We start from the raw sequence: 16,774 nt of genomic DNA, 5'->3' as shown, positions 1-16,774 counted from the left end.
CATCTGTAACCCGAGGTACCACTGTACCTATTTATCTACTCGCATTGGCGTGCTTTCGGACTGCTAGGTTGGCAGAAGCTGGGACAGAGCAATGGGAGCTCACTCCATCGCGGGGATTCGAACCGCCAACCTTCCAGTCGGCAAGCGCAAGAGGCTCAGTGGTTTAGACCACAATGCCACCTGCATCTCTACTACGCCCAATTTATGATTGTTAGATGGTTATGGCCCTTCCCCTTACCCCTTTTAACAAAACTCAATCTTTAGGGGAAGACAGGTTATAGCCGAGAGTTTAGACTAAATGTGATCCACCTGGAGAAGGAACTGGCAAACCACTCCAGTATTTTGCCAAGAAAACTCCATGGACATGAAAAAGGAGAAGCTTTGAGAAGAAAGTGAGAGTTTCCAACACATGCTCTGGTTCATGGCATCACGGAGAGTCGAACACGACTAAGATGACTAAACAACAACAAGGTGTTGTTTTTAATAGGGTTACTTCTTTAATTGATTTTTTAATATTTCTATTTATATTGTGTGTTTTAGTTGTATCCATTTTAATTTATGCTGTGAGAAACCCTAAATCCTGCCATGGGAGGAAGGTGGGAGATATATAAATAGAATGATCTGGAAACAGACAGACATTTTCAAAACAATTCCTGAGTGTGTCCTTTTCCTGTAAACGTGAGAGTAGGTAGTAGGGAGTTGGGTGTGGATTTTGCTCTTAACTAGTCTCAAATATAGTAAAATATCCCCATCCACTGCCAGCCCTTCTGTCTCACCTACAGTTTTATTAGCTCCAAAAGTGCCCTGTGTTTTGAGTTTAATAAAGCTATGTTTGGTGTCCACCCCCAGTTTTTCTAATAGCCATGTCTAACTTTGTTTCATACTCACACATAAGCTTGTCCTGAGTTCAGAAAGGGTTTCCATTCAGTTTGCTACCATTGTGGAAAAAGAATCAATGTTTTGTAGTGTTAGGGGCAATCTGTATTCCCCCCCTTCCCCCCCTTCTACGCTTGGTAGTAACTATTTTGTGTGTTTTTAATGGAGGGAGAAAAAGCTAACTGGAAAATATTTAGTCTTAGCTGCAATTGCCATGGAAATAAAACAAGATGATGTAAACTGTGCTTTTCTGTTGAAGAGCTTGAGTTAATTATATATGTGTGTGTGTGCCCTGGTGTCATTTCAGCTGCTTTTATTTTATCTGAAGAATTTTTCCTGTCCTTATAAGCGAACAGCCAAAGTTTCAATAGAGTTCTTAGAATTGTGATTGATGCTTGAGACAAATGTGTTATACTTGAGAAAAGGAATCATTTTAACATTTAAAATGAGTGCACTGGGTATCGCTTTTTTGCATCGGCGTTTATTGCTCTGTCAGGGATCCTATGTACATGATATTTTTGTACATAATGTTTTATTTGCTAATGCTGAGTTATGACTGGGACTACTTTAGCAGAAGATCAATTTCATAAAGCAACAGGATAATGATGTGCGTGTATTCGCAAACACACAGAGAGTTTCATGCTGAAAATGAAAGTGCGGAAGGAAAACTGAGAACGAAATCCTTTTAAAGAATTTACAGAAAATATTTTGGGGGTGGGGGGCACAAAACTGATGTCAGGATAAATCAATACTTTGAGTCAGACTGTAGCAACACTATAATCCCAAAATAACCAGCTGCCTGGTGATTCATTTTCATATTCCTTCTCTTTTACTTTAGACAATTTATATCTGAAATAATCATTGTGCCATTAATGGGCTTGTTGGTTATAACTTACCTTGAGGAAAGGGGGCAAAGAAAGAAACAGGCTGAAAACAAGGCCTCTTAATTGTGCCCCTCCAGCTTTCTGAACTGAAATGGTTTTTCTAGTAGCACACCTTTTTTTGTTTTTAATTAAAAAAAACACCTCCTATATTGCAGGCCGATATTCCATTTTTCTTTTATGGGTCCCACATCCCCTTATATTACGACCATCATATTAAAGTCTGCCTGAAAGGCTTCTAAATTAAAACTCTTGTTCCTTCAATACTCTGTTGCTGTACTGAACACCCAGAGGGGAGGGAAGCTGTTGCTAGGTAGCAGCAGGCGGGCACTGCTTGACATGTATGTGTCATGGACCGCACTTAAAAAATTCCTGCGCTAGAACAGTGCAGAAATCGGATTTCTCCTATAGCCTCATCTTGCAGGGATGGGGAGGGAAAAAACTACCCATCCTATTAACAGGCTAGTGTTATAAATGTATATTGCTCACTTTGAGAAATAGATGGCTGTTATGTGTTGGAACGGTAAGATTTAGCGGTGATACTCATCTTCTATAGTTGTGTTGTTGTTGTTTAGTCATGTCCGACTCTTCGTGACCCCATGGACCAGAGCACGCCAGGCACTCCTGTCTTCCACTGCCTCCCGCAGTTTGGTCAAACTCATGCTGGTAGCTTCGAGAACACTATCCAACCATCTCGTCCTCTGTCGTCCCTTCTCCTTGTGCCCTCCATCTTTCCCAACATCAGGGTCTTTTCCAGGGAGTCTTCTCTTCTCACGAGGTGGCCAAAGTATTGGAGCCTCAGCTTCAGGATCTGTCCTTCCAGTGAGCACTCAGGGCTGATTTCCTTCAGAATGGATAGGTTTGTTCTTCTTGCAGTCCATGGGACTCTCAAGAGTCTCCTCCAGCACCATAATTCAAAAGCATCAATTCTTCGGTGATCAGCCTTCTTTACGGTCCAGCTCTCACTTCCATACATCATTACTGGGAAAACCATAGCTTTTACTATAGTTGTAGTCTGTATTAAAAAGCAGCAAGATTTCTCTCAATTCTTCCAAAGAGTTTAAACCTTCTATAAAGGGGTGTGGGGAAACCCTTTGCATTATTCTCTTCTGGGAGGCTTCATACCACTGGTGGGCATGTCTAGAAGCAAAAGTTGGAGGAGCAGTCAATGTGATTCTTGCCTTTTGTATAGGAAACCTCATTCCTCCATAGGTTCCTACACATCACCGCAGAAAACCCAGTTTTTCTGCCTGGACACTGAGGTCCAGCGCCAAGGGCCTTCTGGCAGTTCCCTCACTGCGCGATGCGAAGTTACAGGGAACCAAGCAGAGGGCCTTCTTGGTAGTGGCACCCGCCCTGTGGAACGCCCTCCCATCAGATGTCAAAGAAATAAACAACTACCTGACTTTTAGAAGACATCTGAAGGCAGCCCTGTTTAGGGAAGCTTTTAATATTTGTTCAATTATTGTATTTTAATATATTTTGCTGGAAGCCGTCCAGAGTGGCTGGGGAAACCCAGCCAGATGGGTGGGGTACAAATAAATTATTATTCATTAAATCAATCAATCAAACAAACAAACAAACAAAAGTCATTAGTGCAGTTCAAGGCCATGTTCCAGCCAGGCAAAAACACTCCAGGAAGGAAACAAAGGACAGCTGGTGAGGGCAGTGTGGTGTGTGGCCTGGGGAAGAGTCCCAAAAGCCAAGATGGAGAGGCCTTGGGCCTGGCACTTCCCACTCCTACTCTATAGGGGATGTCTGACGGGATTAAGAAGATCCAGCTTTGTATTTTTAGGTGAGAACCCATGTTAAAATAAACTTAGTCGTTCCGGTTTGGTCAGTCGCTTCTCCCTCTGAATGCCTGAGCAGGGTCAATAACGCAAAACAGGTGCTTCAAAGTAATCTTAAGTACGCGCATTGCTCCTAATGTGATACTTGCATTCGTTTTATCCACATGCCTTTCCTGTTCATATAGAAAGGAGATTTGATTTTACAATTTTGGCATTCAAAGGAGCACTAGGGAAAGGAGAGCCAACTCTTCTTCCCTCTCCCACTTTACTCTGCTTTGCTATGTTGCTTTGACCAATTTCCTCTGAACTGGACTCCTTTCCAGTATCTGAACTGGGGCGAGAAGGAACTGTTTGAAGCAAGGGGTGGCTAATCTTGAGGCCCTCCGGATGTTGTTGGACATACAATTCCCATCAGCAACAGGTGGTAGCAGTTAATCCAACAACATCTGGAGGGCCTCAGAATAAACCACCCTTGACCTAAAGCAACAAGGCTACTGCAGGAAGGTTGAGGGAGATGGTAGATTTTGCTCTCTCCTACTGGCATGTTCATTTTCACTGAAAATTTGAGAACCCACTCCGTCCCTGTGTTTCTATGTGAGCAGGGCAAACAGTTGCCTCATCAGGTTAGTTTAGCACTCTGTGCAAGTGGCGGCATGCTCTGTTTCACTAGCACAGTGTTTCACGAACTTGGGTCTCCAGCTGTTTTTGGACTACAGTTCCTATCATCCCTGACCGCTGATCTTGCTAGCTAGGGATGAAGGGAATTGTAGTCCAAAAACAGCTGGAGACCCAAGTTTGGAAGACACTGTGCTCATCAGATTATCTGTTTAGTAATATATTTGTAAACCTCCAGCTAGTGTAGCCAACAGGCTAAAAATTATAGCTGTAAACGTGTCACCAATATCTTCCTATATTGTGAGAGAAACATGCAGCGGCAATGTCTGTGAGCTTAGTTTTGTATTGTCGTAAATGCCTGTTGCTCTGCAGGGGGAGAATATTTCCTGGAGGTAGCATCTGGCAAAAGCAAACCTGTGCCAGGGGTGGAGTGTGATGGCTTTTAGCATCTAAATGAGTGAATGGAAAATTTTAAAATAACCTATACAGCTTCGTTTTGCTTTTGTGCAACAGGGTGAATGGTGGGTTAGAACCTCCTTTCTGCCTAATTTCCTCTAAACTAAAGCTCTAAAGCAAGAGATCCTTAAACTGTAACAGATTCTTACTACTCTCTTGGGGAAACACCAAAGGAAGGGGGCACGCAGTCACGTAAACCTGGCCGTGGTATACTTGAGTTTCTTTATTCATCACACCTGTGCCCTTGCTCTTCCTTCAAATAATTACACACTGGCTTACAAATGGATTCCAGGTGGCTTCTCAGCCAGGCAATTTACAGGGTGAGACCTGCTTAACTCCAGCCATACCACAGAATCATCATTTTCTTTCGGACAATTCCTTGGGCTCTAGTGCTCTTGAGTTGACATAATTTTACATATAACTCGACAACCCTACCCCATTTCTCCTTGAATAACTGGAACAATTTCATGAATTTTAGTTTGAGCTGCCATTTATCCTCAGCTGAGCTGCAGATAGCAAGGTGCACCAGTGTGGAGTTTTAAGATATTCAGAAGAATCAGGGATGCTTAACTATAGTTTTTGAAACAGTAAATCTTACTCCTTTTCACTCATGCCTGTTGCACTGATCTGAACAGCCCAAGTTTAATCATAGGAATTTTGTTATAAAGCCCATGTTGCCATGAACTCTGGGCTTTTTACATTTCAATGTATTTTTTTTTTATTCAGTAAATGGTATTTTTATTCATTATGTCATATCCTGAAGCTAACATTTCCCCCAGTGCTTACATGGGATTTCATAAAACATAATCCTTTCAGAACAATTCCGCTGACTGAAGAAATTCTTGATGTGTTCCTTTAACAACTGATGACAGCTTAGCTAGGTAACAAAGCAATTTCCATTATTTACCTTGTTGTGTGACATGTGTTTCCTGCAAACTGAAGGGGGACAGGAAAGTGTACCATTTCCTCAGTAAAGGGAGAGTAGTGCAACAAAAACATCATTGCAATAGGTCCTAACTCTGCCAGAAGATTAAAAATGCCTTCATTAATGGAAGAATGACTAAATAGGAGGGTGGATTTTGGACAGGTATGAAACGTACAGACATGTAGGCTAAGTCCAAGAGTTTCCTTCAGTGAGAAGAATCAAACAACAAGAACAGACAATTTGGAAGTGCCCAAAGATTGTCCTTCAAATACTTTTTGGAAGTAGGCTGATACTGTGCTCTCTAAGATTATCACTGAAGGAAAAGTTCAACTTTAAACCTTTGTTGTTGTTGTTGTTGTTGTTGTTGTTGTTTAGTCGTTTAGTCGTGTCCGACTCTTCGTGACCCCATGGACCAGAGCATGCCAGGCACTCCTGATTTCCACTACGTTCCGCAGTTTGGTCAAACTCATGTTGGTAGCTTCAAGAACACTGTCCAACCATCTCGTCCTCTGTCGTCCCCTACTCCCTGTGCACCCCATCTTTCGCAACACCAGGGTCTTTTCCAGGGAGTCTTCTCTTCTCATGAGGTGGCCAAAGCATTGGAGCCTCAGCTTCAGGATCTGTCCTTCCAGTGAGCACTCAGGGCTGATTTCCTTAAGAATGGATAGGTTTGATCTTCTTGCAGTCCATGGGACTCTCAAGAGTCTCCTCCATCACCATAATTCAAAAGCATAAATTCTTTGGCGATCAGCCTTCTTTATGGTCCAGCTCTCACTTCCATACATCACTACTGGGTAAACCATAGCTTTAACTATACACGACAAGGCAGTGATCCACGAAGGAGACTTTAAACCTAGGTGTCAATAAATGGCATGCCAGGTGATGCAGCACAGTAGCTTACGCAGTGCATTGGGTTCAGATTTTTGTCAATTTCATTGTTGACATTTCTGCAGTTCTGGTTGTCTGTAAGGATTCTTGTTGCAGATCTGGTATTGTAAAGGGTTACTGAGATGATGCATGTGAAGCACTTTGAATAATTGATTAGCGTTCAGTTTATTTGTATAAATTATAGGAGCAAAGAGTCTCATTTGGAAAGTGTGCTTTTTATATAGCTCTAAGTGAAAGGATGGCCCAGTTTTTCAAAATTCCAAATTGAGATTGTGTATGTGCATAGTTGTGCCCATGTCCACCTTTATGTTAATGGACCTGCTGAGTAAAAATTTACATTCTTATCCTCTTGATATAAGCTCCATTATTTGATGCAATGTAACATGAATAATTTGTTGTAGGGTTGAGTTTTACAACAATTATTAATTGCCCGAGTCCTGTGTTGGATAAATTTATCCCAAAGGGAGCTCATTTTGAGCTGTTGATGATCATAAACTGAATTGATCAGGAACCATTTTTGAGAAATGCAAATAGAACGATAATTTGAAAAGCTTCTCACTCTCTGACCATGTGCACTTAATATGGAGAAGTACAGACAAATCATGTTGCACATCTACCATCCTATGATGATTTTATATTGTGTTAGAAGTTCACATCCCCAAACAGGTGTTTCCTCATTTCCCAGTTGTTCCATTGCTTCAAGAACAGAGGATTTCCGTTTGACCTCACCTCTGATTGTTTATTTCCTTCTGCATTCAAGATGTTAGATTCCTGGATAATCACTTGCAATCTTCACATGTGGAAACAATGTTTTTTCAGTGGCTCAGGCCAGCAGTTAGACATTTCTGAAGCATTGTTGTGCCATGCTGGGACTCTGTTCTTGCCCTGTCTCCATCATGTTAATGCTGTCAAAGTGCTGAAGATTAGCAATAGGGCGTAACATATCCACACATATTTTCAAAACGCTGTAGGCAGATGACAAGCAACCAAAAGATGATTTTTTGTATAACTGGTTTCTGTGTGTGTGTGTGTTTTGTTACTGGAAGCTGGTAAAGCACACCTTTCACACTTCTCTGTGTAGATACAGGTAGGTAGCCACGCTGGTCTGCTGTAGTCGAAACAAATGCACACGAAAGCTCATACCAATAACAAACTTAGTTGGTCTCTAAGGTGCTACTGGAAGGAATTATTTATTTTTTTACTTCTCTATGTAGTTGTTGCAACCTCATTCCCACCAAAAACATTCTGCAAGGATTTCTTGTAGCCACCACATCCTCTGCCCCATTTTGTAAGGGAGACATTTGCCATGTCAACCCTAATAAGTCATAAAAAGGTAAAGGTAAAGGGACCCCTGACCATTCGGTCCAGTTGTGGCCGACACTGGGGTTGCGGCACACATCTCACTTTATTGGGCGAGGGAGCCGGCGTACAGCTTCCGGGTCACGTGGCCAGCATGACTAAGTCGCTTCTGGCGAACCAGAGCAGCGCATGGAAATACCGTTTACCTTCCCGCTGGAGCGATACCTATTTATCTACTTGCACTTTGAAGTGCTTTCAAACTGTTAGGTTGGCAGGAGCTGGGACTGAGAAATGGGAGCTCACCCCGTTGCGGGGATTCAAACCGCCAACCTTCTGATCAGCAAGTCCTCGGCTCTGTGGTTTAACCCACAGCGCCACCTGCGTCCCTAATAAGTCATAAGAAGAGCCCAATTGCATGAGACCAAAGGCCCATGCAGTCCAGCATTCTTTTCTCATAGTGGCTGGTCAGAAGCCTATGAGAAGCCCATAAGCAGAATCCCCAGCAATCAGTACTTGGCAATGATGGGAGAACATAGCCGTCTTGGGTAGTAGCCTTTGAGAACCTTGTCCTCCATGAGTCTTTCCCATCCTATCATGCAATACAGTCAGATTCAGCACTTTGGCCATGGCTCTGGCGGAATAATTGTGTGACCAGGTAATTTATTTCCTAGTATCACTTGTACAATCGTTTGGCTTCCTTGAGGTGGTCAAAAGGTGCAGTAGCATTTAATTTTATAACAAAGCAGCTCACTGGCAGTAAAAGTAGGAGCTATGAAGTTTGCTTTGAAAACGAACGGTTTGGCATCCTAGCTACCATCACTATGTCAGGGCTGGTATAGGGAGCAAGTCACCAGTAACTGACAAACTGTCAGTGATGTTAACTCTTTATTCAGAAAAACAGAGCAGTTTAGGCCTAGTGAGCACAGCAACTGTTCCCAGTAGATCTTGCCCCATGAGGCAGTTGCAAGGACTAAAATTCCCTGCCTTCCCCCAGCTTTCTTCCTCCTCCAATTTCTTCCCAAGCAATCTGAGGTTCCTTCATCTCACCTGTCTCTGCCCCACCCACTGAGAGCCAGTGTGGTGTAGTGGTTAAGAGCGGTAGACTACCTCTGCATTACTGTTTCTAATTACCTATATTTAGAAGCCAGTGTGGTGTAGTGGTTAAGAGCCGTAGACTCATAATCTGGTGAACTGGGTTCGCGTCCTTGCTCCTCCACCTGCAGCTGCTGGGTGACCTTGGGCTAGTCACACTTCTTTGAAGTCTCTCAGCCCCACTCACCTCACAGAGTGTTTGTTGTGGGGGAGGAAGGGAAAGGAGAATGTTAGCTGCTTTGAGACTCCTTAGGGTAGTGATAAAGCGGGATATCAAAACCAAATTCCTCCTCCTCTTCTTCATACCTCTTTGAGTGATTAGATAAGCATTTACATGCCAAGAAAATAATGGCATGGTTCCATTCAGTGTGGTTTGGGGATTTTTTTAGTGGTGGGGGGTGGGGAGCAGGTTGTACCAGGCATTAACACTGTAAGTATTTTGTTTCTTGAGAATTATATTAGATATAATATATTATAATATGTGTTTATTTATTTTGGCATTTAAAAACAACTCTAGGCTGGAGCTTCTGGCAATATTTGGGAGGTCTAATGACTTCAACCTGACAGATGCCTTCCACTTTTGTCTTCTTTCCAGCTGTGATCAACTTAGTGTCATTCACCTTTTGGCTAGAAGGGCAGACTTTTCAGATTCATTCAAGGCTGCCCCCTCTGATCCATTCTGATGGAGCATTCAGGCATTCTGCACCAGAGAGAGCCAGCATTGTCCCTTTCATTAATATTTTATTGTTTTGATATCCATCCTTAAGTGATGCACCAGTAATTTCCCTTTAAATACAATACGAAATGTGTGGTTCTACCTTTAAAAAAGATTTGAGACTCAAATATGTAGTTTCACACAAATCGTTTTGCACAATATGGTGCAAAACAGGTTCACTGCTTCACATTTGCAGGTTGAGGAAGTAAAGGCTTAAAAATACATCTTCTAAAGTAGCTGAATATGCATGGGTAAAGATATATCTCCTTTTTTTAAAGGACTTCATCAGAATTATACAACTGTGAACTACGCATTTACACAATTGCTTCATTGTGCAATGAATAAACCCTATGAATCTGGTGTAAAAAAAAGGATTGCTTAGGTTGGGATAGTCTTAGTCTGAACTAGAAGTTCTGGACAAAGAGAAGAGAGCACACACTTGCTAGGTCTTCATTTGTGACAAAGTTTGAAAGTTAGTATAAGGTAGGGTCTACAACAATTAAAGCAGGTTTTTTAAAAATGTTTTGTTTACAGCAAGCTCAATTTTATAATACATTGTTTTCTTGTTTGTTTTATTCATTTTTAAGGTGTTCTTCTATGTAATCTTTATCTTCTCACCCACCTTAGAAGGGCTGTTGTCCTTAAAGATGGCCTAAATATATTTTAATTAAAAGATAAGTAAATAAATGCAATATCTTGCTTTTGGAGTAATTCGATACCTTCTCAATCTTATAGGGCAGCAGCGTGTTTCTGTGACCAGCCTCCTGGTTTGCCATGGCTTGTTATTGGTTGGGACAAATCTTGGGATAATAGTAGCACTCCCAGTTCCTCGTTTGCAAGGAATTCCCAAAGTAACTGGTAAGTAAAATGACTATTATTATTACCTTTATATCCTGTGTTTTCCTGCAAGGAGCTCAAGGTGGCAAGCATAGTTCTGTTGAAATTTCCATTCCACCTTAAGGAGCAGATGTGTAGAAATGTTGCATGTCACATGTCTGTTTACATTCCAGCACAGCTTGCTGGGAACTTCCTTTGTGTATAGCTTTTGCTTTTCCCATTCTCTCTGTGAAAACGAGAGAGAGAGACGACATGTTTCTTTGTCCTGATTTATGATTAATAAATCTGTAGTTGTAGTATGCTTCCACAAGCCTCACGCCTATTCTATGTGCACAGTTCGATCTGCTGATAGTGTGCCCTGGCTTTGAAGCCCAGGTCATTGATTTACGTTGGAGCAGAGGTGATGGGTCTTCACAGCAGGACGACTGGAAGGAGACGGCCCAGCCGGGGCTAGCCAGCTGGCCTCCCAGCCCTCTGCATGTCAACAAGTTCTCCCCTATTTTACCCTCACAACAACCCTGTGAAGTTGGCAAAACTGAGGGAAGGTGATCAGCCCCAGGTCAACCAATGACCTTCATGACTGAATGGAGATTAGATCTGAAATGCTGGATAACTGTGCTTTGGAAGCTGTTCTCACACGCATGCACGACTTACACTGAAACACTAGAGAACATTGTGTGGCTCCTGCAGCAGCTTTTGAACTGAGTATCTGGCGTAAAAATAAACTATAAATACATCTACAGTATATGAAACTCCAAGTACCTATTGGTAATTGCACATGAGTAGGTAAAGGTAAAGGTAAAGGACCCCTGGATGGTTAAGTCCAGTCAAAGGCGACTATGGGGTTGTGGCGCTCATCTCGCTTTCAGGCTGAGGGAGCCAGCGTTTGTCCACAGACAGTTTTCCAGGTCATGTGGCCAGCATGACTAAACTGCTACTGGCGCACGGAGGACCGTGACAAGTGCCAGAGCACACGGAAATGCAGTTTACTTTCCCACCGCAGCAGTACCTATTTATCTACTTGCACTGGTATGCTTTTGAACTGCTAGGTTGGCAGGAGCTGGGACAGAGCAACGGGAACTCACCCTGCCATGCGGATTCGAACCGCCGACCTTCCGATCAGCAAGCCCAAGACGCTCAGTGGTTTAGACCACAGCGCCACCCGCGTCCCTGCACATGAGTAAGATGTGCTGAATTTGAAGGCTGCGCTTAATAGCCATTGTATTCTTTGAAATACAAATAAAATTCTGAACCCTAATGCATTGATACTTTATGTTTTGCAGTTTGCTCCCCCCCCCCCGCTACTGTTATAACTGGTCAATTACTTTTAGCAGCCAGTCCATATGTTAACAAGTAAAGAAAAATGCCCTACGGTTTAAAATCCCCTCTTCTTACTCCAGTAAACTATAACAGCTGAACACTCTACAGAATAAATGTCACTGCACTTAAGGATCCTGGGTGTTTGAAGCTTTCATCTGGCCTCCCCAGTAAAATATGTTATCTATTTCAGCAAGGCCAGCAACAATATGTATATGTGCAACAAGAGTGGAGTATTAAGCTTAATTGGAAAAAAGGTCTTTGGCAGCAGATTGTGGAGAAAGCTAGTAATGTTAAGATAGTGCAAATGCCAACCAAAACATGTCAGCTGATTCCCTTACTCATGCTGTTGTGAAAACAGAGAACAAAGCATGAACTGTACGTCAACTTTAGCTCTGCATGTCCTCAGTTTTGCTGATTTGTTCTAGAATCATAAGGTAACTCCGGTATATATAATAGGCTGCTTCTGAAAACATTTTGTGCAGCAACAAGAAAAAGCAAAACTGCTGGCATATTCATAAAGCCAGGCAGGGTCTGGTACGGTTTCAAACTGGATGGGGGGGGGACAGTGTGTTGAGATTCTTGCACTGCAGGGGGTTGAACTAGATGACCCTCGGGGGTCCCTTCCAACTCTACCATTCCGTGATTCTGTGAAGGTTTAGTCTTGTTCACCGGTCTTAACCTAGGGAGAGAGTCAGGGCAAGGTTTTGGAGAACAATCAAAAGACTGCAGGAAACCCCTGGCCTATATATGTAGCAGAGTGGACTGTACCATTTCGGACTGCAGCGGATGATCAATTGTTTATGTTTCCCTACACTAAAACCTCCCTGAAAATGGAAAATGACCACAGTAGGCAAAGGTATTTGTCCATTATGGTGTGCTGGTTTTTTGTTTCCCAGGGCGGTGTGTGTGTGTAAATGGAGGGGTACTCAAAACTGGTATTGCTCACCCGCAGTCTGAAATGGTATTGTGCATTTGTTTGCTTTACTATTTTTTTGCATGTGTAGATCCAGGCCTAGGTAATCAGGCAGGCAGGGTAACATAAGGGGGGAAACGATAGAAGGGAGAAGGTACTTGGGAGCACAAGGTCATCATATTGCTCAGCAAGATGGAAAGAGACCTGCAAGTATCTGTTTATAGGCAGCTTGAATCAATGAGTAGAGGTGGACCCAACAGAAGGTAGCAAAGACCAGCAGTGGCATAGCATGGGTTGCCAGTGCCTGAGGCCATGCAGAGAGGGTAGATGGGTGGGAGGAAAAAGGACAAAGTACGCATGCACATTCAACTGCCAGGAGATCACAGCCACAGAGATCAGAAAAGAGCTGCTCTGTTGTCTGGAGAGGTCACTTCCTGGTTCACATGGAGAAGCCATTTCCAGTGGAGCCCAGTGACGGAAGTACACAGCTGTATTGAGGCAGCACCAGATGTTGAATTTTTGCACCCCTAATGATTCGCCCCTGGGGCAACCACCCCTATGCCCCTCACACTACGTCATTGGCAAGCAGCTGTATATATCTCTTCCCTGTAGTAAGCTCTCTCCCATAACATTTTAGGTAAGTTTAGCATGTGATACGGGACGTGGATGGCGCTGTGGGTTAAACCACAGAGCCTAGGACTTGCCGATCAGAAGGTCGAATCCCTGCGATGGGGTGAGCTCCCGTTGCCCAGTCCCAGCTCCTGCCAACCTAGCAGTTCGAAAGCATGCCATAGTGCAAGTAGATAAATAGGTACCGTTCCTGTGGGAAGGTAAACGGCGTTTCCGTGCGCTGCTCTGGTTCGCCAGAAGCGGCTTAGTCATGCTGGCCACATGACCCGGAAGCTGTATGCCGGCTCCCTCGGCCAATAAAGCGAGATGAGCGCCGCAACCCCAGAGTCGGTCACAACTGGACCTAATGGTCAGGGGTCCCTTTACCTTTACCATTTGATACAGGAGCATCACATTGAGTTCCCCCCCAGTAAATGTTGTGCAGTTGCAAAGTAAGTAGTCACCAAACTCATGTTGACTTAACAATATGCAAATGTTATGACTTGGCAAGGTTTTTGTTCTGTAATGTGCAGAGAACCATTTAAAAAATTGTTCCGAGGACTGAATGGCTGGTGAAATTAAGGTCAAGATAATGAGAATTGCTCTTTTTTTAAATGAAGGTGTTGTTGTTTTTCTCCCCCGGCTGCAGGAAGAGGAATGGTTTCTTACCATGCACATAACGGCCCAGTTAAGTTCCTTGTAATGGCCTCTGTGACCAACAAACGAAGCAAAAGCAAAAGCAAATCAAGGCACAGCCTGAGTCGTCCTCGTTCGGGATTGAAAGATGAGGACCAAAAGAACGTTGTTCACAATGAGAGACCTAGTTCTTCTCTGAGCAACCCGAATGACAGTGCTGTTTGGCTGGGAGGCTCAGTAGGGTCGATCGCTCAGAAAAGTGACTTGTCTTCATCTTCTGGGTCCCTGACGTTGTCTCATGGATCAAACACAACTGAGCACAGGCCCGAGGAGAGTGCCGTCTATGAGCTTTTGAAAGAAGTCTCTCTTAGCCAGAGTAGAAAATGTCGATCCAAAGAAGGAAAAGCAGTATCTGTCTTGGTTATCTCTGGAGGACAAGGGCACAGAAGAGTGAACAAGAAGTGTAAGCAGCAGCGGCCAGATGAATTGGTTTCATCTGTGATGGTTTGGCAGATTCCACTATTAAAGATCTAACATCACGGTACATTGTGATTTTGTGAAAAACGTCTGCTTTAGACCTAAATGTGTCTTCATCATGATGAACCTTCATCCAAATAGATTTCTGGTGTCACGTGAAAATGAGTTCTGGGCCCAAGTGTCAGTCTTTGCAAAGGTGTGCACACATATGACTAGCTGCATTGAAATTGGTGAGATTGCTTGCTTGAATAAGGTCCTAAAAAATATCATAAGATGTCCTTGGGTTGAAAATGCTTAGTTTTTAATGCAAACTCTCTAATGGAAATAGGGGGTGTAAGCTGCTTCTTTTTAAAAAACAACAACAATTTTGCCATTATTTATATTCAAAAGTTTTATCCTAGAGAATACTAAATGAAATGCAAGGATCAAATAGAATTCCACCAGTGGGTCTCCCTTAACTTCTTCGTACAAAGCAATATAAATCTTCCATTTTGTTTACTAGCTTAATTCCAGAGGGCATAGGTAAACTTGTAGTATATTTATTCAGACCAAAACAAAAGAAAAGTGTATTGAGTCAAATAGTAATTTAGATTTATATCCTTTGAAGCAAACAGCTAATACTATTTTAATACTCAGTATTTAAAAAAAATTGCAGAAAATGTTGAGACACAAAACTACATAGTTTACCCTTTTTACTTATTTAAGTGTGGGGTTTTTGTTTGCTTTTTTTTTAACTGTTTGGTCATTGCCAATAGGTAGAAGAAAATAAAATGAATACAGATGTTAGTAGGTACAAATAGTAGTTCATGTTTTGGTGCTCTTTTGTTTATAGCATATTCTGTTGCTGGCAGTAGAATGTGCTCCATTTTATTGTACATGAATAATTGGGGGGGGGGGGGTAAATAGCAAAACAAATTATGAGATTATGTATCCATAAAGTAGCAGAGTTCAGCACTATCCAAATACATGAATGTTTGCTAGAAGTGCACATTATTAATGCAAGCTTTGAGCTGAAATCAATTGAAGTGTACATTTGCCATGACTACAGGCCAAGCCCGGTGCCTAATATCTATGGAAAGAAGCATTCTATTTACAAGCAATAGGGGTGGGAGGTCATTTTGTTTAGAGCAAGTTTCACAATCCTGTTTTGCTTTATAACTTACGTTCCCATTTAGCCCTAATAATGCACACTTGGGATTCAGGTATAGGCAACACAGCAGTCTCCGATGTTGCTATGACTGTTGAGAAATGGTAACAACTTGAAGCCAGCCAACTACAAGACCAGGGCTTTCAACATCTAGTCCAGAAGTCATGACAGCTGTATGCATTCCTGCAAGTTGTTTCACAAGCGGTGGGCCTCTGTGATGTCTTGAAACCTTCCTGATACTTGACCGCTGCATAATGGGGCCATCTTATGGATCATGTTTGACCATGCCTCTTAAAACTCCCCGGACGGGTTTATTTGATCAATGATAGCAACCCTTTTCACAGTATGGGATGGAATAGCAACTGGTGTTGGTGTAACTTGCTGTACCCATATACTCGGATCTCAGCAGGAATGTTGTATCACTCTGAGGTCACTCCTTGATGCAGGGAGAAGTCCAGTGGGAAAAGTTTGCACTGTATATATATTATGACCATTTACTGTAAGTGTAGATTTAGAATGGACTTAAGATCATCAGATGATAGGCACAGGCACTTAACCAAATGGGCAAAATAGGAATGTGGTTTGGGTTTACTTGAGATTGAGCAGAGCTGGATAGAAGGTACTTTGTGATCTACTGCTATATTGCTGGTTGATTTGCAGTGGATGGGCAAGCATTTCTGAATCCCAGATGTTTTAACAATTGAAAAGCCCCCTGCCCTCTTTTCTTTCTATATTCGTGGGCAGCTGGCTTCATTCCCGAGCCACTGTTTTGCACATGCTTCCCCGGCTTGTGTACCTTGAGCTGTAACAGAAAATAAATGTAGATCCCGTGAGTGTGAAGTCTGCTGCTCACACTTGGCAAAGAGGATGTGAAAGTGGTTCACGCTTCTACGTCTGCCAGTAGTGTAACATTTGAATTATTGGTGCCTGGGGAGATACGTCACAGCAAAGCCTGCGTGTTCCATTTGTGGACAAGGAACTAACCACAGACAAGATGCAAGTTACCATAGCTGGAGCATGGAGCTAGATATTCAGAGATTCAATTGACTCTCACCCCTGCTGTACCTGACAGCAAATAATATCCTAGTGACCCCTTGTGTCCTTTACTGGAGCAATGGGTTGAGATCAACAAAAAGTGCTGATGCCATCTATGAAAGCTGGAAATATTAGTCACTGTCCCAGCTTGCCAAATCAATTCCTAATAAAAACCCAACCAACCCAGTCTTCCAAATGTACTAGAAGAACTGTTAGGCTTGTGTGCTGCTTTTGGTTTCAAGACACGTTTGAGCACAATGGCT

At 42.7% G+C, this 16,774-nt stretch overlaps 1 protein-coding gene across 7 annotated transcripts in view; it reads left to right on the top strand.

The window, feature by feature from the left end:
• The window catches only part of ARHGEF10 (Rho guanine nucleotide exchange factor 10), a 93,556-nt gene extending 78,663 nt beyond the window's left edge, over positions 1-14,893 (top strand). For all 7 annotated transcript variants that reach the window (XM_083607063.1, XM_083607061.1, XM_083607058.1 and 4 more), the window contains 2 exons: positions 10,273-10,395; positions 13,866-14,893. In XM_083607063.1, the coding sequence (XP_083463189.1) occupies positions 10,273-10,395; positions 13,866-14,386 (644 nt within the window). In that variant the 3' untranslated portion in view covers positions 14,387-14,893. The remainder of the gene's footprint in view (positions 1-10,272; positions 10,396-13,865) is intronic.
• The last annotated feature ends 1,881 nt before the right edge of the window (positions 14,894-16,774 follow it).

The sequence above is a fragment of the Podarcis filfolensis genome (genome assembly GCF_964270895.1).
Source record: "Podarcis filfolensis genome assembly, chromosome: 3".
Lineage (NCBI taxonomy): Eukaryota > Metazoa > Chordata > Lepidosauria > Squamata > Lacertidae > Podarcis > Podarcis filfolensis.
The sequence above is the reverse complement of the archived record's forward strand: the minus strand, read 5'-3'. Positions and strand labels throughout refer to the sequence as shown.